Below are 27,193 nucleotides of genomic sequence, written 5' to 3'. Positions count from 1 at the left end.
CCTGAACAAGGGGGAGCACATGGACCCCAGACTGCTGTCTGGGAGGCCAGCTCAGGACTGATCCAGACCCCTGAACATGGATGTCAATGAGGAGGCCTCAGCACTCTAGGGGGACCCTGGTGGTGGATTAGTATTTTTCCCTTGTGTAAGAAGGGACTTTGAGAGCCCATCCCATGTGAAGGAATACACTCTCGGCCTGGACACATCCGGGAGGGACTAGGCCTGGATGATGTGGTGGACTTTGGGGAGACAGCTTGAGGGCCCTACCCTCCCTGGGGAGTGGAGGGTAGATGGGGTGGGGGCAGGTGGGGGGTTGGAGGGAGGGTTGGGGGGAGGTGAGGGAGAGGGAGAAGGGATTGACATGTGAAGCAACCTTGTTCCTAATATGAACTAACAAAAAAATTAATTACAAAAAAGAAATATACATGAATGTCGGGTGGTACATTGTTATAACTTGGATATGAAATATCCCCTCAGAATTCATATGTTGAAGCCTTGGCTCTAATACAGTGTTCAGGAGTGAGGCTTTGGGGAAATAGTGGATCATGAGGTCTCTGACCTAATCAACGATTAAGGAATTAATGGATTCATAATTTGATAGCATTATTGGGAGGCTGTAGAAACTAGGAGGTGGTGCCTAGTTGGAATCCAAAGGTCACTGGATGTATGACTGTTTTTGATCCCTTCTGTTCTTTACACTTCTGTTCGTAAAGAGAGCAGTCTCTGCACATGTTCAAACCACTGCAGTGCTTTGCTTTGTCTCAGGTCCAAAGCAATGGGACCAACAGACCACAGAGATGGAAACCTCTGAAATCCTGAGCCAAAATAAATCTTTCCTACTTTTAGGCTATTTGCCCCCAGGTTTTTTCTCAGAATAACAGATTTCTACTCTGTATGACAGACTTATACTGTCTTACAGACTTCTACGCTCTGCTAAGATCTCAAGGCCAAGAACATGGGCAATATGAGTCTGTCTCTATTTCCTGTTCTCCCTCCCTCCCTCTCTCCCTCCCTCCCTCCCTCCTTCTTTCCTCCCCTTCCTCTATTCCTCCCTCCCTCCCTCAGCCTCCCTCTCTCTTCCTCCCTTTCTTTTCTTCAAACAAGGTCTTGCTCTGTAGCCCATGATGACCTTGACTTCTTGGTCCTCTGTCTTTCCCTTCCGAGTGTGGGGTTATAGATGTGTGTCATCACATATAGCTGAGAGATTCTATATTCTAAAGAGTATAGAGATGGATTGTTAATATAGCAAGTGACAACACCTGTCACTTAGGTGATTCTGACAACTTTATTCCATATCTTCCTTCTAATAAGGATATATGAGAAGGCTAGAGACAGCCTTTTTTTTTGTGGAAGGGAACTGTCATTGTTGTAGTTTCTTTCCTTTTTTTAAAAAATCTTTTAATTATTTTATGTATATGGTGCTCTGTCTGCATGTATTCCTGCAGGCCAGAAGAGGGCATCAGATCCCATTGTAGATGGTTGAGAGCCAACATGTGGTTGCTGGGAATTGAACTCAGGACCTCTGGAAGAGAAGTCAGTGCTATTAACCTTTGAGCCATCTCTCCAGTCCCTGCTGTATTTTCTTACAGCATGTTTTTTTTCTCTTTCTTACCTTAATCCAAGGGGAGCAGATAAAGCAGGGAATGAAAGATGGAAGTTGCCATTTAACCTTACTATCATATAGGCAGACAGTTCCAGGTTCTGCAATTGCCTTGGACCTTGACAGAAAGGCGATCAGAGTTATTGTTTTTAACTTTTTAGTGTGTGTGTGCGTGAGCGTGTGTGTGTGCGTGTGTGTGTGTGTGTGTGTGTGTGTGTGTGTGTGTGTGTGTGTGTGTATTCTTGTATATGTGTGGGTACATTTGTATGTAAAGTTATAACATTGACGTTTAGGAGTCTTCCTCAATAGTCTCCTCCTTGTTTATTGAAACAGGGTCTCTCAGTTGAATCCAGAGCTTGGTGACAATGCTGGCCTGGCTCACCAGCTTGCTCTGGCTAGTCTGCCTTCAGAGTTCTGGAACTAGAGGTGGGTCTCCCCACTTACTTCGATTCTAGGGATCTGAACTCTTGTCCTCATGCTTGCATGATAAGCACTTTACCCAGTGAGCCATCTTCCCAGCCCTAATTGAATCAGAGTTCTAGAGAGAATTTGATCAGTGAAAGATAAGTGTGTAGCACAAAGGGAAATGTCTGGCCTTTCCTGGATGTAGGAAATGGCAAGAATCTGACTGTAGAGCTGTGGGGATAGTGCTGAGAAGACAATTTTTGTTGCCAACGACTTTCTAGAGTTTGATGGAATAAAGACACTGGCTTTTTCCTTGGCCTGAGTGGGCTACAGCACTTCAGAGAAATCCTCTCAAGAGGACTGCCTGTGTGTATGGTATCACCCATTGAGAAAATCTGGCTGGTCCCATTATTCCTAAAATCTGAAAGAGGTTCATATAGTCAACCAGAAATAGCATCATTCATTTCTTGAGACTTAGAGAGCAATTCTCATTGGCCATGGGAGAAGTGGCCTTTGACCATTTGCAGTTTAAGGGCATCATGCTAAGATTAAACAGCACCAGGCAGGAAGTGTTTGTCCATTGCCCTTCTTTTATGTTCCGAGCCCCATTGTTCTTTCCCAAATTCCCAAAACATAACTGTGGTACAGGGAATGGGGGGAAGTCAAAGAAGAGAAAAGTGAAGACCTAGAAAGAGACAAAGTACAAACTTGTCCCCGATGCTGCTACTCTGTGGAAGAGCCTGAGAGATGGGCATCAGATAAGACCTGGGAGTTTTGCCCTGGCTGACTTAACCCTTAGAAAGGAGGCTGATATTCAAAGATGGAATATCAGAGGGAGATCCAAAAGATTGTATGAAGGCAATACTGAGGAAATGAACAAAGCCACAATCCCACTGGGTGCTAATGCCACACGACCCAGGCAGTGGGATGCAGAGAGAATGAGTAGGTGCCATTGAGCTGACACTTGGGGCTCCATCCAAATCAAAGTGAGAAAAATGGCATGACTTATGGAGAGCTGATTCATCCATCTCATGAGCTTTGGAGGAATAAAATAATCCTGATCTTATTTTGAGTTTGGAAATTTTGTCCAGTTCCTTGCAGAGTGGCACTCTGAGCAGCTTGATTTTAAAAACCTCAAGCCTCTGCAAAATAATGAATTCTCCTCATTACTTTTCCATCAATTTTCTTCTCTTTGCCAAGATGCATAGAAAACAGTACTGATCCAATCTGAGCTGTCAGCAAGTTACCTCCTGAATGTCCCCCCCCCTCCATAAAATATTAACAAAGAAGAAACCACTATGTAGTGAATCAGATTTGGGCAAGAAAAGAAAACAAGATAAAAAGCACACCTCCTTCCATATCTCAAAGAAATCCCTCAATTCTTAGTGCAGTATCTGTTTCTGTCATTCAACAGGAAGTTGGGGACAGTGTACATTTGAAAGGTCAGAGCTCATTGTTTGGGGGCAACTGTTAAAAACATACAATCAAATGAAAAAAACTGAAGCTTATATTACATTCTACAGATGCTGTATTCACTGTTCCCTTTTCAGCAACACAAAGATCTGGGAAAGTGTCCTTCCACACCCTGGTCTCTGCTATGTGATTCTCCACTTCTTACCAAAGGAAAAGCTTAAGTTGCTTCCAGTATATGATTGAACATGAGATGAGTCCACAGAGAGGAAAATCTGCTGCTGCAGGCAGACATCTGGACCATTTAATCTTCCCTTTGCCACCCAAATTGATAGAGTGCAGAGAAAATCAATATATCCAATAGAAGGCAAATGAAATAAGAAAGACAATCTCTATTTTCTTTAGAGTGTTGGTAGTTTTATTTTTCTGCAAGAGTCACACTGGGAAAACCTTTGCATCATGTGGGCAGAAGTCTTTAGGTAAATATTTTAGATTCTTTAGAACTCATTTCTTTTTTAATGCCCTATCCTAAGTATAAGGAGTGGCTTTACGGGAGTTTATAAACGAGTACAGTCCATCTAAGAGAGGCTTTACATATGCTGATGTAGCAGAGTTAGAGGAGTGGGGCTGCCTAATGGATTTTGGGTTTGTTTTAATTTGATTGTTTCTGGTTATGCCTTGTTTTCCATTTGGAATGGGAATGCTTTCTCTGTGCCATGATATGTTGCAAGTGTGTAACTGTTTTTTTTTTTTTAATTTTATAGGGGCTCACAGTTAAGGAACATTTTTTGACAGTGGTGGAACTATTGAGAGGTTTGGGGTTGTTTAAAGTTGGACTGAATGCATTTTATAGCATAATGTAGTCTTGAGTCTATAGGGACAAAGGATGAATGTTTGGGTGTCAAGTTGCCAAGCAGTGGAATTGAACTGGTAAGTGTGAATTGTTATCTTGGCAGATTTTAGAAACATCTTGAAGATGAGCGTTTGGATGGGTCTGTGGGGGCTTTAGCTTGATGATATTAATTAAAGTGGGGAGACCCTCTCACCAAAGGTCACATTCACCCCTTGTTCTCTGTTTCTTTACTGAGGAAGCACTGTCAATGACTACATCAAGCTCCTGCCAGTGTGACTTCCCCTTTGATAATGGACTAAACGATGAACTATGAACTAAATAAACCCTTTGTATCTTAAGTTGCTTTGTCAGAGTATTTCACATCAACAGGAAAGAAACTAAGGAAATATGTCCCCAAACTACTGTTCTGGGGAAGGACATTTTTAGACAAGATCTCTTTAAAGTTCATGACTTTTCATATCACCACAGCATGCAAGAATGCTTTATATATATGTGCATGTGTGTGTTGTTTACAATGTATATATAATGAGCACACGGGTGACTATATGACAGGAGAGGTCAATGAAGAAGCCGCTTCCTGGTGGTCAGCTGGTGGTTCGCTGGCAGCAAGGTGTAAGCTTTCTGTAGACTTTCCACCTTCAGACATAGGGTCTGATGCCTTTTTAACTTTCCATATTGATTTGAGGGGTACCCAGCAACGCTAGCGGGCAAAGCTGCTTGCCTTTAGGGAATATTTTAGAAACAGCCAGAGGAAGTGGAAAGGGTTAGAAAATAGAGAGGAGGAAATGGGGCAGAGTGAACAGAGGGCAGAGGCGAGTGCAGTCGCCACGATGACCTCCCCATCAGCAGGGCATGGTGGCCTTCAAGAATGACTACACTGTAGTCCTTTTCTCTTTACCTTATGGTCAAGACACCACTAAAACCAGGCCCTTGGTACCTTTCATCCTCCTTTTCTTTTTTTCTTTTCTTCTCTCTCTCTCTCTCTTTCTTTCTTTATTTCTCTGGTGCCAACTACAGTGTGCTTGTAAGTATTCAGGAGGCTCCCACACAGTTCGGAAATAGATCTCAATGGGTGCTGAAATCAGGGATTTTAATGTGCAGCACCAGGCATAAAATATCGCAATGCAAAAGTTATCTTAAAGGTTACTAAATGCAAATCCCTTCCTCACCTGCAAATAGGTTAATGGTGACTCTGAGAAGCTGAGGGGTTGCTCCAGGAAACCAGCTCTTTGATAACTGAAAACAAGCACTGGGACTCCTGATCTGCCTCATTCTCTACCCTTCACTGACCCAATATGGCCAGAGTGGTCTGTGGCCACCGAGGAAGCACTGTAGATTATACCCTTTTAAGGAGAGACAGCATTCAGGAAATACAGACACATGAACAGTCTGATACTAGTCCATAGGCTGGTCTTGCCTCTCCTGAGAATTCCCCGATCCCTCCAGCCAGTTGACTCTCAGCAGCAATGAGGATGACAGGGGTACTGTGAATATGCCATCAGAAGACCATGAACTAATTTTTGAGTGGCTTGGGAAATCTCCCTAGTGCTTGCCCACAGTTGAACCTCTGTGTAACTGTGAAACAGAGACCCATGATGACTACAGCTTCAACTCCCTACCATTCTCTGCACTTGATTTATAAGATACAACAGAAGAACAGTCACCAAGCTAGCCTGGCTCCACGGGTAAGGAGAAAGTCACCTGGATTTTCTCTTATGAAACTCCAAGAGATTGTTAGCATTTTTTTATTCATTTAAACACAGGTTTTGAGTGGTGCTGACATTTTATTGTTCGAAGTTAACCTCTCTTTTATAATACTCGTGCAGATTCATGGCCATGCTACCACTGGCCACCATTCACTCTGCATATAACCCTCATTACTAGTGTGGATTCTGTGGCCTCACTAGTTGATTCTGGTTCAAATATAGGTCAGGCATAGAATTTCAGCTCTCAATACTACCAAAAGCACTAATTCTTTCTTTTAAAATTAGGAAGTGAAAACGTTTTTCCTGTCATAGTTCCTTATATGACTGACCCTAATTCTATCTAAAGAGCTACTGGGGTATTAATTTATTCTCTTATTCTGCGTTTTTGTCCTCTATCTAGCAGGACAATCAGCTTTAGGGTGATATAGCCATTGTACGACATTGTCTCACCCCGGGTTCAAAGACCTCTGTTGGCTTCCCATTGTCAGTGAAGTTGAATTCACCTCTTGCATTCAAGCTTTTTCGAATTTGCCTATACATTGCTTTTTCACCCCATCCCACCCCTCTCTCCTTAACTTCTTGTAGTTGGCGCAGCTATTTACAGCATCATTGCTTCTCTCTCCTCTCACTGTAAATCCACACCTCCCCTACATTTGTCATGACTTACAATGGTTCCTTTATCTCTGGATATCTAGCACTTTGCTTTTAACTCTGAGTACTTACAAGTGTGTAACGATAACTTTTTCTGCCAGCTGCCTTGGTTCTGCCATGGCTTTAGGGCCCCCAAATAACACACAGAGTCTTATATTAGTTACAGTGCTGCTGGCCAATGACTAGGATTTCTCATTTGTTAGTTTAGTCTTAATTATCAACTATAACTACTAATCTATATATTTTTATAAGGACTTATCTTACTGAGGATGCTGGCCTTATGCATCCTCTCTTCCGGGGATCACATGGCGACTCTCTCCTTTTCCTACATTTCCCAGAATTCTCCTCCTGTCCTGGTCCCGCCTAACTTGCTTCCCTATTGGCCAACAGTGCTTTATCAACCAATAAAACAAACATATACACAGAAGGACCTCCCCCATCATCTCCTCTTTTCTGTCTAAATAAAAGAAAGGTTTAAACATTAACATAGTAAAATAACAAAACAGTTATCAAGTAAGAACTATAGTTACAATATTTAGTTTATTAACATTTAGCAAGATTTTAAAGAAAATATTTTATCATCTATCCTATCTTTGTGAGTCTAAAGTCTTATATGTAGCTTATCTTTTATAATAACTAAAGAAAACTATAACCATAACTATCTGTCTTCAACTCCAACAAAGACCACAGAAGGAATAATATATATATATATATATATATATATATATATATATATGCATGCTAGATCTGACAGAGACATCTGCTGGACAGTCACCTGGACAAGTGTCCTTTTATCTCTGAATATTTATCTCCTTTCTTTTTTTTTTTTAGGGGAAGAGGATAATTTTGGTAATATTTGACATATGTGATCTTGTGAGAGAATGGGGTTCTCTTTCCTGGACATACTCCTTGAGGTTTGGAAGCAGCCTGGTGGCTTGTCATTTCAGTTGTCCTTTTCTTCATTGTACCCAATTCAAGATCAAATGAATGAAAATGCTAGATGCAAAGTTGGATTTATCTTAAGGAGACAAGCCCCATCCATGTGCATGCATAGCTGGCTACTTAGAAGTATTTTCTTCTAAGTAGCCTGGACATGTTGAAAAGGAAAAAAAAACCCTGTAAAGTAGAGGCTGAAATATAGGAGCTAGCTAACCTTTTGCCAGCCCATGTAGTATTTTTCTTTATTTTGTTTAGAAAATATCCACCAATTTTCACCTATTAGAGAAATTTCAAAAACAACCCCTTTATTCCTGCTTATTTTAAGGGAAAAAGAAGATCTTGTGAAGTGGGCTCACATCCTGATAGAACACAATCAGATCTATCTACTCTGTATGTCTCAACTGTCTAGCTAGCCACAGTCTGCTCGGCCCTTATGGGAAACAAAGTCTGAGACTCTGGATACAGTGGAGGAGGCAGAGTATGAACAAAGAGAACAGTGATGTCAAGATGATGTCAAGATGTGGACTCCAGAGCCCAGGTGACCTGCAGAATGGACACACTGGAAGCAAAGTTAAAGACATACTTTTAAGCATTTAGATGACAAGAATCTGAGGTCAATGAAGGACAGTAAGGAACCACAAACAGTTGTCATGTGTCGAGGCAAGAGTCCATGCTGTCATCATGAGAGATTTAACCAGACCAAATGGACCCTTCACTATCTACTAGGATGTGTCAATAGTGAAAAGGAAAAGATCCAAATTTCTTACTTTTGCTCTTGAGGGAAAGTCAGAATTTTCTCAATACTTAGAAAAGGTCATAGAGTTGAGGGCTGGATGTCTTGTAGTTAAGGAGAAACCAGGGACCAGGTGTGACCAGTAAGACACAAGGAAGCTCACAGTTGCCCTAGTTTCCCTTCCAGAGGCTTTCTCTTGCTCCATCACCAAGAGTCTCCTCTCTGCATTTTCCTTGCAGAGCGTACTTGACCACCAGGGGGCCCTGTTGCACCCTTCATACATAAAATCATTAGCATTGATGGTCTCCTGGGAAATTCTTAAGGACTTGCCAACCTGCAATTTCTAATGAAGATCGGGATTATCCCAGCCTTGTCTTTAGAAATAAGAATACAACCAATAGATAAGAAGTGTAACATTCCACTGACATGTAAAAACATCCAAGGTTAGAGATGAGCTAAAATCTTTGCGTTTATGGCTTTCTTAACTATGAGCTCATGTCTGCAGTTGTCTCTGTCTCCCAGATTATCCTTCCTTCCTTCCTTCCTTCCTTCCTTCCTTCCTTCCTTCCTTCCTTCCTTCCTCCCTCTCTCCCTCCTTCCCTCCTTTCATTCCTTTCTTTCTCTTTCACTGGGTCTCCCAGTGTGATTCCCCACCCCTTCTTCTGTTGTCAAAAGCCAGGATGTGGGAATTGAAGGCAAGGTTAGCTCAGGAAGAAGGCTGCATTTGTGGCCAGCTCACCCTGCTCACTCCTGAACGTGTGATCCTGTGGGAGGATGGAGTGGGTGTTCTTCATAGTTCCTCCTCCAACAAACCAGTTCACGTTGGGATTCCATCGGTTCACAAAGCCACAGAGATGATTTTCTTCAAAGTCACATTCTGGAGGAAGAGGAATAGATAAATATTTCATGGGCCTGCAGCCACACCTGGGAACACCCACATTCTCTGCAGAGTCTGCCCATAGCCATCTGAGGGCTCTCTTCCTCAATCATGGGGGCCTGTGGACCAGAAATTCTGAACAATATTGGTCAAGAAGAGAGGTGCAGCAATGAGTCGATGCCCTGCATCATCATTGCCCCTCTGAACCACAGCCTTTTTCTCCCATTAGCCATGTTGTGGGACCCGCCATCTCGGAGTCTGTTTCTTGTTGTGTGAATTGGAGACAACATACTGTAGGCATGGGCAGGCAGCACCAGAGCACCAGGCATATGGCCCATGTTTGATATAAGCTGATGATTTTTGTCTTGCACATGTTAAGCACTTTGCCACTGACCTATGTTCCCAGCTCCACTATATTTTAGTGTGCCATTTTAGGGTTATTCCCTCAGCTCTAAATATTTTCTGAAGCACCCTTTCTGTTGCCTGCTGACCCTGTCCTCCATCTCTTTATGATGAACAAGATTCCCAGAACTCATGTTTCTAAGATGCTAACCCCCCCATACTTTCTAAATAAGAATCTAGTCAGAATAGTTGGGACAGGCACACACCTGGCCCATAGCCCTCCTGCATCTCCTGACTAGAGATGAGAAATACAGAAGTAGAACCTTTGCACTTGGGTGCATTGACAAGTTTGCTATAAATTGTTCCCCATTAACAAAATCTTTCATTGGGAACAGGGAGTTTATAAGCCCAGTCCAGCCGATGACACCATAATCCTGCAATTACAGAATGAAGGATGATGTCCTTCCTGTTCGACTCTATTGCTCCATCCACCTTCTTACTGGTGGATGGAGCCAAAGGGAGGTGAAGGAAGGTGACATCAGTGCCAGTGGCCAGCTCCATCACTGCCAGGTTGCCATGGTGAGCTATGTCCCTTTATAGAAGAAACAGCCTGGCCAGAAGCAGTCTTGACCATGCAGCCACTGTTTCCAGCTGTTAGTAATTCTTCTTCTCTTGTCCCATTGGCTGGCCAGACAACAGCTTATGAGTCATGGCTGGTCCTAATCTGGCCACAGTGCCATTGCCTGCTGGTGTCTTTACCCTGCACAACTTTGTGTTCTCATTGATGTTGATGGGCTTTCCTCACATTACAGAGGCAAGGCTGTATCCCCCCAACCCCCCCAACCTCCACATCCAGTTCTCACCTTCCTGCCAGGATCCTAGCTGGTACAGTTGTCAGCAAGCACTGACAGATCTCAAGATTTCTTTTCAAATTTCCACTGCAGTATCTGCCAACTGATGCTCAGCATCTAGTGCCAAGGGCTGCCACAGTGTGTAATAAAATCCTTCTCAGCATTCCAGGCACTAGTCTAAGCCTTTTCTATGAATTCACTTAATCCCCCACAGAGCTCCTTGAGAAAGGTACTTGATGGGGAATGTACTGTGTATGTTCATCTTATTGATTGTTAAATAAAGTTCTGTTTGGCCAATGAGACAGCAAGTTAGACAGGACTAGGAGTCAAAGAGGACTCTGGGAAATGTAGTAGAGAAGTGGTGATCCAGGCAGGAAGTAACATAGCAAGGAGACTCATATTTAAGCAAGGAGAAACAGGAAGTGTCTTTTTCCCCTTCACCTCCTCCAGCGGCGGGATGTGAGCCACCGGCAAGAGTGGTGATAGATTTATGATAATTAAGACTGTATAGTATAAGTATAGATTTATGTATAAGTATAAGATTTATGTGTAAGTATAGATTTATGATAATTAAGACTGAGCTAACAGATGAGAATCCTAGTCACTGGCCAAGCAGCTTTGTACCTAATACAAGTTTCTGTGTATTAATTTGGGCCCTAACTCGGGCAGGTGACTGGTGTAAAGTGCATACGTGGTGGTAGGGCTCTGCGATTTTTGGCAGAAAGATTTATTGTAACAGGTACTGTTATTACCCCAATTGCACAGACAAGGAACCAAGAGAAGTGAGCACAGAGCAAGGAGGGGCGATGGCGTGGCAAGATACACTTAAGTGGCATCCTTTTTGTTTCAAACAAACCAGAAGCCACTGAATCATCTATGGGAAAGAAACAAACATTTCTTGAGTACCCACCCTTAAATCCACTTTTTCTCAACCCTCACAGGAACCAGCTCCCTTTGCTGATGACAAGAGCAGGGCGGGTTTGGGGAGGTGCAGTGAGGGACCGAGCCAGCCGGTAGAGCTACACAGGTGTGTCTGACTGTTCCTGTGCATGGAGGGGCAGCACCTAGACTACTCATGGGAGAAGCCTGGATGGAGGCTGTATCTGCTTTCCTTCTTTGCCTTAGAGGTACCAGTGAAAGATCAAAGCAGAGAAGCTGCACCACAGGGCATTAGCATAGGCTCTTTGTAAGTTACTATTCCACTTTCTCCCGCATCCCCGGTTTAAGGTCCTCATCCTGTAATCCCCGTAAAGTCAGAGTCTCTTCTGGGAGTTTGCTAGCTCCTATGTGTTTGTATTTTCCTTGTCTCCAGCTCATGGAAACCAGTGGAATCATCCAAAAGCCACAGTTACAGACCTGTCCCCTGAAGTCTAAGTCTAGCACCTACCAACCTCATAATTCTGGTAAACCCAGGCTCCATGTCCTGAGACCAGTCTCTGTAAGAGAAGCTCCCTCTGGGTTACTGACTGTTTGTCTCTGGCCTTTGTACCTGTATGTTAAGGACCTTTCTCCTACAAGCTTTGCCCCCAGACAACCCTTTTCTTCTATGTGCACCTGCACAGATACTAGCTCCTCTGTGTAGTGTTCATTGTGTAGAGTTATGGTCAGGGGCAATGAGGGATAGTCAGGTACCATGGGGCAGAGGCTGTCCCTTTCTTGCCTTCTCAAAGCTGTCATGCAGACAATCAATCCTGCCCACACAAGGTAGCATCTAAGTGGCAATTTTAATGATTGAGAAGACAGCAGTAGCATGTGTCAGGAAAGTAGGTGAGATGATGGATGTTTGCTCTTCTGGCAAAGACTACCAAAAATAGAGTTCACAGCAAGCCAGCAATTGTTTTTATTAGAACTGGGGAAGGTTAGAGAGCCTTGCTGGGAGTAAAAGTGACTGCTTCTCCTTGTTAATCCAACCAGTTCAGATTAGATGCTAATGAGCTTTTCCACACCAAAGACTGAGGATCAATGTCCCATCTTCAGGTGACCCTATCAAAGAACAGAAGCTGCTATGCAGTTTGCAGCATGCTCTATGACATCCTTGGCCTTTAGGATCAATTTAGTGCTTTCTGGCAGTGGATTGTGGAAAGAGATTTGCATTCCACCACCGTGATCACAAAATTCACTCACCAATACAGTAGCCGGCTGTCATCTTGATTTCAAAGAGGGCAATGCTGGCCATGTCTCCTTGTCCCAGGACACCTTCTATCAAAATCTGTGGAGCATATGGGGGGGGGGAGGAGTCAGGCATCAAACACCATGTTTCCTGTCCAATATGTCAGTTCTTAGGAGATGTCATTCAGTGTGATTCATGGCTGCTGAATGTGATTCTTTTGTAATTGTACCCATGCATACATGAACATATACATGTACACTGAGGACTTTGACATGAACAAAGTGTCCAACAGGAGCTCAGAGTCTTCCAATGCTACCCTGACTTCCACATCCTCCTGTGTTCACGGAGGCAGTCATTGGTGGATGGAGAGGAGAGCAGTGTTCCTGAGGAAGCATGTGCTGAGGAACTGAGGGCAGATGATGAAGGGGTTGAAAAAAAAGGCAATGTGTGGGGAAATCCTTGGATGAGAAATCAGGGAGCCCAGATCTGTCAGTCAGAAATCTCCACAGGAGATGGGAAGGATCAGTCAATCCATAGTTTCTACTTTGATGAGAAATTGAGAATTTTATACAAAGAACAGATAAATGCATGACAATCCATGCGGTTGATTTCAAGGAATATTCGCATCTGGCCCCGTTTCTCAAACAACTTTTTCTTCTGTGGCTTTTGCAGGATATTTTGCAACTGTGTGGGTAGATTTGGGGTCTGATAACCATTGGAGGATGGGGTGAAATAGGAACTCAGACTCGACGTTCTTGCTCTAGTGGCTGCTTGGTGGGAAGAGACTCCCAACAGGCTGGGCTAGCCTGAGATGCTCTGTTTTACAGCATTTCAAAGGAGAGGGTTGAGCCTAGGAATGGAGTACATTAGGAATGGGATTCTCCTGGTGGCTCTGTTGTGTCCTCAATGACACAAACTCTCATATGTGCCATTGATGGGGCATGTACTTCTGTGTATGTTTATCTTATTGATTGTTAAATAAAGTACTGTTTGGCCAATGAGGCGGCAAGTTAGATGGGACTAGGAGTCAAGGAGGATTCTGGGAAATGTAGTAAAAAGAAGTATTGTGATACAGGAAGGAAGTGACATAGCAGGCTGATTCATATTTAAACAAGGACAAGCAGGAAGTGGTCTCTTTTCCCTTCTCTCTTCCTCCTGGTCTCTGCTCTGGAGTCACCATGTGAGCCAGGGAAGACAGGATGCTTCTGCTGGCATCCAATAAGATAAGTCTTATAAAACATATAGATTTATGATAATTAAGGCTGAGCTAGCAGATGAGAAATCCTAGTAATTGGCCAAGCAGCATTTGTACTTAATATAAGTCTCTCTGTGTTACTTGGGACCATAACGTGGCAGTGTGCGGAACTTGGGTGGCCTGGCAGAAAGCACCCACGTGGCTGCAGGGCTCGGGTGGCTTGGAGGAAAGACTTATTGTTACATGCCACACTCTGCCTTCATTCCCTGCTCCCCTCCACACCCCACCTCTTATATCCTCTGTCTTCCTCTCAGAGCTGACAGAACAATTAGCCTCTCTGAAAAGGAAAGGAAACATGCCTGGGAAATAACTTTTCTCTTTCAAAGTATTTTAACATCTCATTTTATAATGCTTTGTTCAAACTTTGGAGCAATCAAACCATTAGGAAGACAACACAACATAGCTCATGAACAATTTAGAAGGATGAAGCAAAAACGGTTGGCAACAAAAATGCTCCTGAAAGCACCTTTTCACTGCAGAGATAAACTTAAGCACCATTTAGCCTTAGGAATAAACAAGTATTAATTTACATTAACTTTCTATAATGCAACTAACCTTACTGACTTACTTTTTATAAGATAATGGTTCTCAACCTGAGGGTCGAGACCCCTTTGAGAAGTTGAATGACCATTTCACAGGGGTTGCATATCAGATATCCTGCATACCAGATCTTTACATTATGATTCACAACAGTAGCAAAATTAGTTAACAAGTAGCAACAATAAATTTTTATGTTTGGGTAGTTACCAGAACATGAAGAACTGTATTAAAGGGTCTCAGCTTTAGGAAGGTTGAGAACCACTGTTAGAATACATCATGTACCGTAGAGTACATCACACACCTCATATCTTCCTCATTAACCCCACCTACCTTGAATTTCTTGGAGCTGTTCTGAAGATCCAGACTGGCTATGAGCCAGCTGTCTGATGGCTCCTTAGTAGACCAAAGCAATCGATCAAAACTTTCATCCTCAAATCTCAAGTAGAGGTTCAGCTGGCTGGGATGTGATACAGAGCCCAGGGGTGCGGTTATCTGGTAGACCAGGCGAAGGCAATTCCATTCCTCAGCCTGCAAATCAGAGCTCAGCAGCACAGCTTTCTCCCCTTGCTTGGCAAAAGAGGTATCCACATACACATAATGGCCTGAGAGAGGAACACAGATGAGGAATTAGTCTTCTGCATATAACTTGGACAAAAGACAACTGTTTGGTCCATTAAACCAGTGGGAAGACAGATCCTGCAAATGCATTGTCTCAGCCCAAGGGAATTGCCTGAACACGGGTCTCTGGTCTCCTGTGAAATGGGCATGACTACCCTGAATCACATGGGCCACATACACCCCAGGATAAGTGTTAATGCATCCGAACACAGTCGTAAAGGCTATTATATGACAATGTGAAAGGCTGGACACCCTTACATGGTTTGGTCATACTGCAGCCACTTTCCCACATGACATCAGGCTGGAGATTAGTGGGCCTCTCAAGAGAGTGGAGTGTCCTGTCCAGTTTTCCTTCTCTTTAACTCCTCTGAACTCTGGACACCAAGGCCAAGTATCTGGTGCTTTTCCTCATCCCACACCAGGACCACTTAGCCCATTGCACAAGGCACCCTGGCCCTCATGTGGGTGAGGGTGCAGGCTCAGGACAAGGATTATAGGGAGCAATATGAGCAGGCTGGACCCCAAAGCCTCAAAATATAGTGACTAGATACACTCACTCAACCATCTCGTTACACAGTTCTCCCCAGAACAAATGATTTAATTTGCATTTAGCTTGTATCATCAGAATTGATTAAATTGATTTAGTTACTCAGCCTGGCTCTTGGGGCCTAGCCAGACAAAGTGTGAGTTTTTTTAATTAAGAATCAGATTGCCTTTGCCTAGACTCTTTCCTAACCAAATATAACTAAATGTGGAAGGTATTGTGCAGGACTTGGAAAGCAGTGGGCACAGCCGGATCTCCTGTGTTTTGTCTTCCTCTAGCATCTCTTCCTCTTTCTCAATTCCTTGTTTTCTCTCCTTTCCCCCTCTTATATCTCCCATCGTCCTTCTTTCTCCTTTCCCAATTCTCTTTTCTCTATTTTCCCACCACCCTCTCCTATCTCTGCCTTTAACCTACTTAATATGGATGAGTGGTATTCTGCAGGCTGGACCAGGATATGCAATCACTTTCCTATGGAGGATGGGGGAACAAATGCAGCCCAGAACACCAATGGAAGCCTTCTACACTAATCTGGCAACCTGGACTCCTAGCCTAGTGATTCACTTGCTTATTCGTCTTTGGAAGTGGAAGTTGAAGACTGCAAATGCCCGCAAGTTCACATATTTGTGTCCACATTAACCTGTTGCCTTCTATCATGTGGCTGCTGACTCCCCCCTGGTAGTTTGGGTCCCTAACGCTGAACTCTTACCAGACAGCTCTGAAATACATCTATGTTTTCCTTGATTTCCTTCAGCCTATCCTCCCACACGCATTGCTCCAAATAGCCATCCCCAGTGGCCGGTTCTGGCAGGCAAGAAGCAGCTCAGCCAATGATCACCCTCCATCTAGGACCCAGAATGCCATCTTGCTAGTTGGAGGATTCCATGATCAAGCTTATCTCCAGGAGGCAATCTTCATGTGGCAGTCACTCAGCAGTGACAATAGCTTTTAGAAGCATCTCAGATCCCGCCTCCCAGTATGGTAAGTCTGATCCTTAAAGCTATTGTCACCACCAAGTGTTTTGTGCACAGCTTTTGGCCCTGATCTTTATGACACCAGTAGAAACCATAACTAAGACAGATGGGGAGGCGTGGAGAGTGCTACTTTTCCTGTAGAAGTAAAAAGGTGGGAAATGGGACCTAAGAGAGAAAAGAACTTCTGCACTGTGTGCTGCCAGCATCCCTGACAAATCCCAAAGCTGCTGCTGTAGATGCCCACTTCTCCTGGGCATTTCCCAGTTTCTCCTGCCTCAGCTCCCTTCCCTCTTTCCTTTCCACATTCTAGAAAAGAAAGCTCAAACTTGAATCTGAAGTTTTCAAACTTGTATCTGGTGTCATCTAGTGGGCCATTTCCCCTCTAAAGAAACGGAGCTCATTCCCTAGGCATCTTTTTTCTTTTTTAAATATTTAATCAAATGTCCATTTTAGTATTCAGGATCATTCCAGCAATAGTAAGCTCTACCTTTTGACAGTAGTCTTAATTATACTTCTATAATTACATTTTATAAAGACACAAAACTACTATTGGGCTAGACATACTCTTATCACCAGGTACTACTAAATTTAATAAGAAGCTGTTCCAGAGTAACATTAGAGCACCTGCTACGGATTCAAGACATTTCCTTCTAAAAAAATTCTTTTAACTTTTCTTGATTCTTTGTGGATTTCACATTATGCATCCTGATCCTACTTATCACCCTGTTCCCTGGCTGCCATCCTCAGCCCTTGCAACATCCCTCCTCAAAACAAAACAATTTAAAAGAGAAACCAAGCCAAACAAACAAAATAGAGAGACAGAGAGAGAGACAGAGAGAGAGAGAGAGAGAGGGGGGGGAGGGAGGGAGGGAGAGAGGGAGGGAGAGAGAGAGAGAGAGAGAGAGAGAGAGAGAGAGAAAGAGAGAGAGAGAGAGAGAGAATAGCTCATTGAGGAAGCTGTGGCCCATTGAGTCACACAGTTTACTCTTTAGTCCATTCATCTTTACTTGTAAGTGTTCATTGCCACGGGTCATTGGTCTGGCTCTAGGCCTCTGGTTTCTGCTATATCACAGATAATGACTCTCAATGGGGCTCCGCTTGTATATCCTGTTCTTGTCCTGTGTTGTGGAGATCCTGCATTCTTGGGGCTGAAGGTTCATCCCCTTCACCTGCTCCAGCAGATCATAGATGAAATGAATGTTGGGGTGGGCCAGCTTGTAGCCCTGGTTCTGGGCCTGGGTGGTAGCTGGGTTGGTCAGCTCACTAGCTTTCCTTCATTGTCACCAACCAGGTGAGCTCTCCAGCACTGCCTCAGCTAGCTCAGCCAGGGCAGCCTACAGCAAGGAGCAGGGCCAGTTCTCCTGCTCTCAGGTCCTCAGATCTGGTTCACCTGCATTTACACCACCAGGGCCAGCTCTACTGCTCTGCCCAGGTGAGGTGGTCATCTTCGGTCTATCACAGAAAGTGCAGCAAAGGTTCCTATAGCACATTTGGGAGGGAGGAGATGGTTCAAAGGAGAACTCAAACTTGAGTGAATGTGTTATTACATAGCGCCTATCAATTGGGGATATCTGTACTTTTTGGTGAGGGCTGTGTTAGACTGGGTATGGTGATACACACCTCTTAATTCCTGGCACGTGAAGAATCAGGCAGGAGGATGACAAATTTGAGACCAGTGAGACTTTATCGACAAAAGGGAAGTGTTGTAGAGGGTGGTGGTTAATAGAGTGACCCATAACTGGCTGGGATGCAGGGAATAAGAGCCTGCAAAATGCTCAGTCCTAGAGAGAACATATATACCAAACTCTTCTCCATCACAAGGCTCAGGGAGCATTGTAGTAGAAGGAGTACAAAGAGTATAAGGGCCAGCCAGAGGAGGTGGTTGACTATAAGGAAACATTATCTTCTGGACACAGCAGAACTGCTCTACATATGAACTCCCAGTGGTTGCAATAGCATGCCCAAGACTGGTGCAAGTCTAAGCTAGACTAAATTCCTGTATGGAGCTGGAAGTTGAATACACAATCCTACTCCTAGACATGGAGTGGTCAGCAATTAGGTTAGCTGCAGGGAGATGGAGAGACAGTTTATTCCAAGAGTATAGCCCTTGGAAAGTCTATCATTCTCCCAGTGGAAGACAGTCATGCTCCTCACATCTGTCTTGACATTCTTTCTCACTTTGTAATTCCCAGTAGGCATATGCTAATGATTGCTTGCTAAGAGCCTTTGAAGCATGCTCTACCAAAAATGCATTATTCAAAATACTTTGATATTTTCCTGTCTGATAAAAGTTGGTACTATTTATTGAGTGATTTTTGACATCTCATCCACAAATATTGACTATTTCAAAATGTTGAGATTCCACATTTGCATTACAGACCTCAAGTTCAGCTCTGGGTCACTCTGTATGAATATGTATACTAGTTATTCTCAGGTTTACCTACCCAGTAGAGCAATGAACTTTCTTAGTTTAATTAACTAACTCAATATTTCTGCCTTAATCAGCACCTCCTAGTCCAAGATCATCACTCTGAATCACTGAGTCCACTTTTCATAGCTAGCCTGGATCCAGCCTCAGAATCTTTCTAAACACAAAGCCCCATGGAACCATTGCCAGGCAGTCTGAGTCTGCACTGGGATTGAAGCTTCTTGTAATCCCTACTTGGGGTTTCAAAGAAACACTGTATTTTGTGGTCATGTTACAGCTAAATTAAACTAGAAGGAACATGGTATATTTAGAGGAAATTTGTGAAATCAAATATAGAATGAGCAAGAGATAGTTGTAAAGTGAAATCTCCAGACTATAACTAGTAAAATCCCTGTAAAGTCTACTTTATTAAAGAGAACATACTGCAGGGGGAGAGGGGGACAATATACACGATTTATTCCATACTGGCTAGATTGACATCAGCAATAGAACATTACAAAGAATTCACCCATCATAGAATCTACCCTTCTAATACAATTCAGTGTATTCCCAAAGTTGCACAGCCATCTCATTGTTATGTGATTCTAGAACATTTGTGCCGTTCAAAACAGTGGTGGTGCACGCCTTTAATCCCAGCACTCTGGAGGCAGAGGCAGGCGGATCTCTGTGAGTTCAAGACCAACCTAGTCAACAAGAGCTAGTTTCCACAACAGCCTCCAAAGCCACAGAGAGACCCTGCCTCAACCCCCCCCAACATTTTTTTTTCTAAACTCATTCACAGGGTTTTCACCCTTGTTTCACCAGCCTGTGGAGACCACAATCTATATGATTTGCCCATTCTGGTGTATGGCTAGCTTCTTCCCTTAGATGTCTTCGAAGTTCACCTGTATTAAAATTTCATTCCTTCTTAACATGAAGTCCATTTTGCATCCTGCAGTCATCAGCTGACTGATGTTTGGGTTACTCTATCTTTTGGCTATGATGAGCAGGGCTGCTATTATGAGCATGCATGTGAGTTTTCAGTAGATGATCATTCGAATCTTTCTCACTGATGAGACCATTATTCACTGCTCATTAGCTCATATGGTAACTCTATGTTTAGCTTTTGGAGGAACTGGCAGAAATTCTTGTGTGGCTGAAGTGTTTGCATCCCATCCACAATGTGTGGGTCCTACTTTTTTTGTCTATGGATAGAACTATCTATGCCTGCTATTGTGCATCTTTATTTTTCTCAACAATTTGTATATATTTATTTTCTTGACAATTACAATGTAGGTAGAATTGTGTATCTTTTTTATTAGACATCCTGAATATATAAAGTGGTGTCTAGGTATGCTTTTGTGTTGTGTTTATCTAATGATTTATGGCGTAGAACACCTTTCCTGTGTTTATTGGTTATTTGTATGCCTTCTTTGCAAACAAATATATTAAAATCCTTTTTTTCTATTAAAATTTGGGGTTATTTTTCATTTGTTATTGAGTTGTAAGTCCTTTAGTTGTTCCAGAGAGTGGGAAGTTTGTACTGCATTCTTACTTTCTTTAGGTTCTGAGCATGGAAAAGTGTTTTATTCAGGTTGCAGATCAGCTGCAAATGTTCAGGGCTGCTGTGAGAATAGCCTTCTCTCATTTCCTCTTCAAAAATAACAACTATTCCTTTGATCTTAAATCCAACATCGATGCCCTCTACAGTGGGAGTCTCCTTCTTCTTGTCCATCCTCAGAAGCTTCTCACCTCCCAGCTTGTTCCTACCTAGTGTCATCCAAACACAAGCTCAGCTTACTCCTGGGAGACTCTGCCTCAGATCTTGTAAGCCAGCAACACTCACACTTCTCTCTTGCTGTGCTCTTAGGATTCTTCATATATAAGACAAAAACATTTCCTTGTATTTATTTTTTAAAAATATATTTTAAATTAAAATATAATCACATCACTTCTCTCCTCTTTACTGCATTCATCCCCTCCCACATCCTCTCTCTCCACCTTTCTTATTTCCCTCCACTCTCAAATGATAGCCTCATTTTCTCTGATTATTATCATTGCATATACACATTCATGAACATACGAATGCAACCTGAAGAGTCCGTTTTTGTTGTTTGGGTGTATAGTTTTTTTTGTTGTTGTTGTTGTTTTTGTCAGCTTCCTTCACCGGGCTGTAATCTAGCTCCTGAATTCAGACTAGGATATTCTTCCCTGATTGCTTGCTGCCTTTTTCCCCTGGATCACACCCTGCCTAAGGAAAGGTGTAGAGTGATCAAATGGATCTGGCATGCTAGCCAGATGTTGGTTTAGATTCTAGCCACACTATTTAGAAACTTTGTCATTTTGGGAAAGTTAATTATAGTGTTTGAGATTCACTTTCTCCATTGGTAAAATGGGAATGCTAAATCACTGATTCAGTAGCATTTTTAAAGAAGTTTACATAAGACCATATCGTATGGTAATTAGCATATTGCCAAGATCTTAATAAGTGTTAGTGCTTATATTCCCAGTCAGTATGATGTTTTGGATGATCAGCAACCACATTGTCACCTTATACCAGAATTCTCCTATATAGCTACTCTTTATTCTGCTGCTTCAATGGCCCTACCCTTCTAATCTGATACCAACTTCTGCCACTGCACAGAAGACTCTGCCCTTCACAGCTAGATCCATTCGGCCTAGTGATTCTCTGCTACTTTGTACCCAGCCTTTCTCATCCTAACTTCTCCCGATCTATCTATTCCATTGCCCAATTGTGTTCTGTACCAAACAGTCACCAGTGGAGCCACCAGATGATCAAACCATTCTGGACAGCAATGCATTCAAACAATGTAGCAAACATTAATCTTTGCAAAGAAGCAGATTCTTATTGTGGAGATGGGCTCTTTCACAGACCTGTATCCTAATTCTGCACAAGCCATAAACTTACATATGAAAGACACGTGATTATTTTGGTATATCAATGGCTCATTAAAAAGACAAATTTCTGAGTATGTATAGAAAATTTAGTAGGTAAGGGCTCTCAAAAATAGTTGGGCATATGGAAGTGATGGTTAAAAGTAGTTAAGATCATGTACTGCTCTTTTGGTGAACCTGAGTTCTGTTCCTAGCACTCATGTTGGGAAAAGCTCAAAAGTCCAGTTTCAGGAGATCTGATGCCTCTGGCCTCCTTGGGCACCTGCAATCATTTGCACATACCCCAGTACACATAACTAAAACCAGTTGATTTTGTTATTTGAAAATAATTGGGGAGCCGGGCGTTGGTGGTGCATGCCTTTAATCCCAGCACTTGGGAGGCAGAGGCAGTTGGATCTCTGTGAGTTTGAGGCCAGCCTGGTCTCCAGAGTGAGTACCAGGATAGGCTCTAAAGCTACAGAGAGAAACCCTGTCTGGAAAAAAAACCAAAAAAAGAAAATAATTGGGATAGCACTATGCACTCTAGTAAACAGTTGAGATTATTAATACTCAATTTTCTCAATCAGATCCATAATCATCAATAAATCTACTGATGACTTCTAGTAAAAATATTGTTTGAAAATATCTAGCACAAACCCCTCTCACTTTGATATTCTTTCCTGTTTGAGGTTCCCAGTGGTTCTGGATACTGTTATTACTTTAAAATAATCATGGGAAAATAAACATAGCTTTTAAGAATTCCTAAATTATCTGTTGAGAAACAGATTCAACTGAGTATGTGGCAGACTCAGCTGCCAGGGAGACAGAAGCAAGGGAACACAAGTTCAAGGACAGACATAGGAAGTCTATGGTAAAATGATTGCACAACATGCACAGGGCCTGTGCTCAATCCCCAATGAGAAAGGAGACAGGGCACCGATACTTGTTATTCAGAAGATTCTTCATATTTAAACCCATATCTTATTCTGGTCAGATCATCACAAAGGTCAACCTACCAGCTCAAGATCACAGCTAGAAACACAAGACATGGCCCACAGTGCATGCCCCTCCCTTGTACCATGCTGTCTCCAAATACCTTCTTTTCTGCCACATTTGTTAACCCATGTTTTCATAGTTGTGTTTATCTTCCTCCAAGAAGAAAAATGTATCTTTTATCACAGTGACTTATATCCTCAGCAAGAAGTAGATGTTTCTGTTGTGAGTAAAATTTTATTCTTTTTCTTTTAGTTGTATTCTCGGGGAGCAGATGCTTCTATGTGGGAGCTTTTTAGATCTTTCTGTAAGTGTAATTTCTGTTCATGATACAATCACTATATTTTACCACATTGCCTCTAATACTGAAGGTTCTCAACACATTAATGTTTCTAACATTTACAAGTCTTACAGCTGATCTACAGTAGTGTACTGTGCTTTATAGTTGATCTATACGGTATTTTGCTATGTCTTAGAGTTGACCGATAGATAGTAGAGTAACTTCCTCACAATGGAAAGATGTTGACAAATCATTAACTCACTGGATACAACCAATGATATTTCCAGCTGCATTTTGGTTGTCAGAGACACTCCTAAGTCTCTGGTTCTGAAGCTCTCCTCACCCCAAATATCCCTGTAAATAGTGCTGGAGTTGTGGCAGCAAGGGCATGAGGGGTTACAGAGCCACTCTACAAAAGGCCATCCCTGGCAGCATCCCCAGATTTCAGCCTGTTGTACAAGGATGCTGTATTTACTCCCTGACATCAAGGAGAAGGTATCAGGATAAGTCTTCGGAGGAGTTCATTTCCACAAAGGATTTGGACTCAGCAGCTAGACAATGTATTACTTCATGCTATGTGATAAAAATCAGCCCACTAGGCCTCCCGGCCCCTGTTAAACAGCAGGGGTCACTCCATAGGGCTTTCATTGCTTTACCACTTCTTCCTGGAATGTTTTCAATAAGAATGGCTTCTCTGCTCTATTGCTGCCATCCGAGGTCCCTTAATAATGATATGTGTCCCAGAGACTCTTATTCGGAGTCAGTGAAAGTACACAAACCCTTTGGCTCTAGGTTTATTTTTGTGCCGAGAATGTGATTTAAGAGGTATTAACTTAGACCCAACTCTCTAGAGAAATCAACATTCTGAGGATGTTGGTTTGTACTGCCTCTTTACAGGCAGCCCACATCTAAAGTGTGATGGGCAAAGTGGTCTGTAATTGAGAAGGCGTCACCACACTTTGCAGCTCTGTTTGGGCCCCCATTGCTAAGAAACTCCTCCCAGAACAAAGTCTAGCATAGCAAAGTGCTCTCATGTGGGGAATTTCAAGTGCAGTTTTGCATCAGGAGAAAAGGGGAACCTGTGTTTAAAGAGCAAAACAAAATGACAGTGTACACATTTCCTTTTTAACCCTGCCCACAGGGCTACAGCAGGGTGTACCCTCTCTCTATACGGAAAGGACTTCGCAGTGGTCATGGACACTTCACTGAACTCCATTTTTGACAGCAGCATTGGGGATAGCCATGCAATGTACAGCTTTAACTGTGCATCATGATCTTGTTGTATACTTCGGTTTCCAGACAGTCTTTGCTAACCTCCGCCTACATTATTGGATGTCTCTTCTAAGTTCTTTTAGCATCCATTAGCTCCATTTATATTTGCCTATTTCCTCATCTACCATCCTTATTAGGACTTTCCACATTTTAGGGCATGCAGCATATCTGCTTGGCTATTAGCAGGTTTGTATTCTCTACTTTTAAATAAATGAGTAAACTCCCTTCTGACAGTAGGTTTTCCCCATTATTGGTTTTATATGGACATGTTAAAATTCCTTTCACTATGGGGATTTCTCATTAGTTTCAAATTTCTTAATAATTTCTCACTAACCTTTATTTCTAAATTTCACTTCAGGAAATATGACATTTGGTGGCAGCTAGTATCTTCACTAGTGACTCATGCCACACTAAACTACTTTAACATATGTCCTTACTGTTAATATTTTTTGAAACATTAACCCTGCTACATTGAGATATGCAAAGAAGTGTAAAACTGAGCAATTCTTTGCCTTGCCGGAACGTAGAGCTTGTGGGAAGCATTCAGAAAGCTTTCCAGCATGTGACATTCCAGATTAAAGAGAGCAATGGTTTTTTTTATCAAACTCCCAGTTTGGAGGCATTACAATACACAGATATCAGGACTCCATGGAGCAATGACAGAGCAGGACTGCACAGCTGTCTCCAAGGACATTGTCATTCCCCCCTGACATCAGGGAAACTTCTCATCGTAGCTAACCCTGCAAAAGCTGTATCAAAAGATTACAGAATGTTATGAGTGCTTAAGGAGATCACCAGCAGCAATCTCCAATGTAAACAGTGGCCAGTGCTGGAAACTGCCACCCAGATGTCTGTCTGCACTTTTCTTTAGGGCTATGCAGGGTGTGGTTTAAACCCCGCTGACCTCAGTGGCAGTTCTGGAAGAGAAGTTTACCTTAGCAACTACCAACAGGAAACCAAGTGATGAACCCACAGGGAAAGGTCATGAGGCTGTTGGAAAGGGAACACAGCTTTACAAAGCTTGAGCAAGTAAAAAAGGCCTCCACTGAATAAGAATGTTTGCATTCTTAGACACCAGCTCTTGGAATAGTTTCTAGAAGATACTCCATGGAAATATTGACATAAAAGAGCTGGGCCTGGTGTCATGTCCCTCTAATCCCAGCAGTGGGGAGACTGAGTCAGGGAGATCATGAATTCAAGGTCAACCTGAGCTCTCTAGAGGGACCCTGCCTCAAAAAGAAAACAATGAAATAAAGAAAAACAAAACACATGTGAACAACGATGATGCCAAGCACAATGGGTAACTGGAGTCACTGCCAGTTTGGCAAGTATATTGGGAAGGTGATTCTGACACTCTGACGGAGCACAGTGGGAGAAGTGTTCTTTTTAACCCTTTGTTTCCCCAGCCAGATCTCAACCACACTATGCATTTTGATATGGTCAACTGTATCTGTTTTAGTCATCTCTAGCTTCAAGGTGTGGCACATGATAGGTGTTTGATAAGCATGTGACAAATTCATTAAATAGTAGATCCCTTTATATATTTCAGTACAAGGGAAACTGACCATGAAAAATGAAGGTCTTGCTATATTTTATATGGCCTATTACATATTTTAGAAGCAAATGCTTGCTTTTTATGGAGAGAAATATGTGGGTATCTGTATCTAAGTCTTCTAAGAAACCAAAATAGAAGTAGAAGAAATCAGGTTTCAGTAAGTGGTTTGAATTTCAAGGCCAAAACACTGACGGAAAAAATTCTTCCTCAGTCTTAGAGACTTAACTATTTACAAATCACTGAAGCTGGCCTGAACCTCCCATCAACCCCATGAAAAAGCTGGACACTTTTGTTCTTCATTTGACAGATTGCAGAAGCCTGGCTTGGACACTGAACTCTGCCTAATGAGCAGTGGGCTCCAGATTCCTTCAGATGGCCAGACAGAGCAGTTGGAACTACTGACGCGTGTTCTAAATATTGTACGGCACATACTGACCTTAGAAAACTGTTTGTTGCTTATTTACAATTCAAATTTAACAGGGCATCCTGCAACCTTTGGTCCTAGCCTGATTCTTTTTCTGGAAAAAGCCAAGGCCGTGTGTGTGTGTGTGTGTGTGTGTGTGTGTGTGTGTGTGTGTGTGTGTGTGTGTATGTGTGCACATATGCGCATCATGCCTGTGTGTAAAGAATGACAGGAGTGGTATCTCCCAGGGCTCCTGAACCACACTATATATGGATTTGATGACTTATTATTTTTTTAAAATTAATACAAAATTTAAAAAACATAAGACAACCAACTAGGCCTGATATCCTGAAATCCTAGGTTATTATGTCAGAGGTGCTTTATTTATATACACAAATACATGGAACCTCTGTAGTGAATGAGTCTATCCCCCCTCCCACAGGCTCAGAAGTTTGAATACTTGCTCCCCATCTGATGGGGTTGTTTGGGTAGTTTTCGAAGACATGGTCTTGTTGGAGGAAGTATGTCCCTGGAGGTGGGCTTTGGGTGTCTAAAAGGTTTCCACCATTTCTAGTCATTCTCTCTGATTTCAGATCAAGATATAAGCCCTGAGATTACTACTCCTGCTAGCATGCCCAAGCAAGTGGGTTTTTTAAATAGCAATAGAGAAGTAGCTAATACAACTATATATTTAGTTAAGATATAGTTAAGATATAGATCTTAAATTTTCATATAAGTGGTTAAAATACCCTTTTTCTTTGAATATACTTTAGAGATTCTATTTATCTGTCCTCCATCTATCATTTATAAATACATCTATTTACTGTCTTTGCTGAAGATCAAATCCAGACACATTCTATCTCCTGGACCTGCCTTGACTTGGTTCAAGGCTGTGCCAGAAGACTCACACCCTAAGGCTTCATCACGGAGAGCTAGAAAGGAGAGGAGAAAGGATCATAGGTTCAGTTCACTCACCTACAGTG

The 27,193-nt window shown here is 42.5% G+C and overlaps 1 protein-coding gene across 1 annotated transcript in view; it reads right to left on the bottom strand.

The window, feature by feature from the left end:
- Mamdc2 (MAM domain containing 2) overlaps positions 1 to 27,193 on the bottom strand; it is a 169,842-nt gene that overhangs the window by 88,977 nt on the left and 53,672 nt on the right. The window contains exons 3-5 of the mRNA XM_027406513.2: positions 14,603 to 14,874; positions 12,492 to 12,576; positions 9,037 to 9,174 (exon numbers count right to left, since the gene is read on the bottom strand). Coding sequence (XP_027262314.1) covers positions 9,037 to 9,174; positions 12,492 to 12,576; positions 14,603 to 14,874 — 495 coding nt within the window. The remainder of the gene's footprint in view (positions 1 to 9,036; positions 9,175 to 12,491; positions 12,577 to 14,602; positions 14,875 to 27,193) is intronic.

Source organism: Cricetulus griseus, chromosome 3 (assembly GCF_003668045.3).
Source record: "Cricetulus griseus strain 17A/GY chromosome 3, alternate assembly CriGri-PICRH-1.0, whole genome shotgun sequence".
Classification (NCBI taxonomy): Eukaryota; Metazoa; Chordata; class Mammalia; order Rodentia; family Cricetidae; genus Cricetulus; species Cricetulus griseus.
Note: the sequence above shows the minus strand (reverse complement) of the source record. Positions and strands in the feature narration are given on the sequence as shown.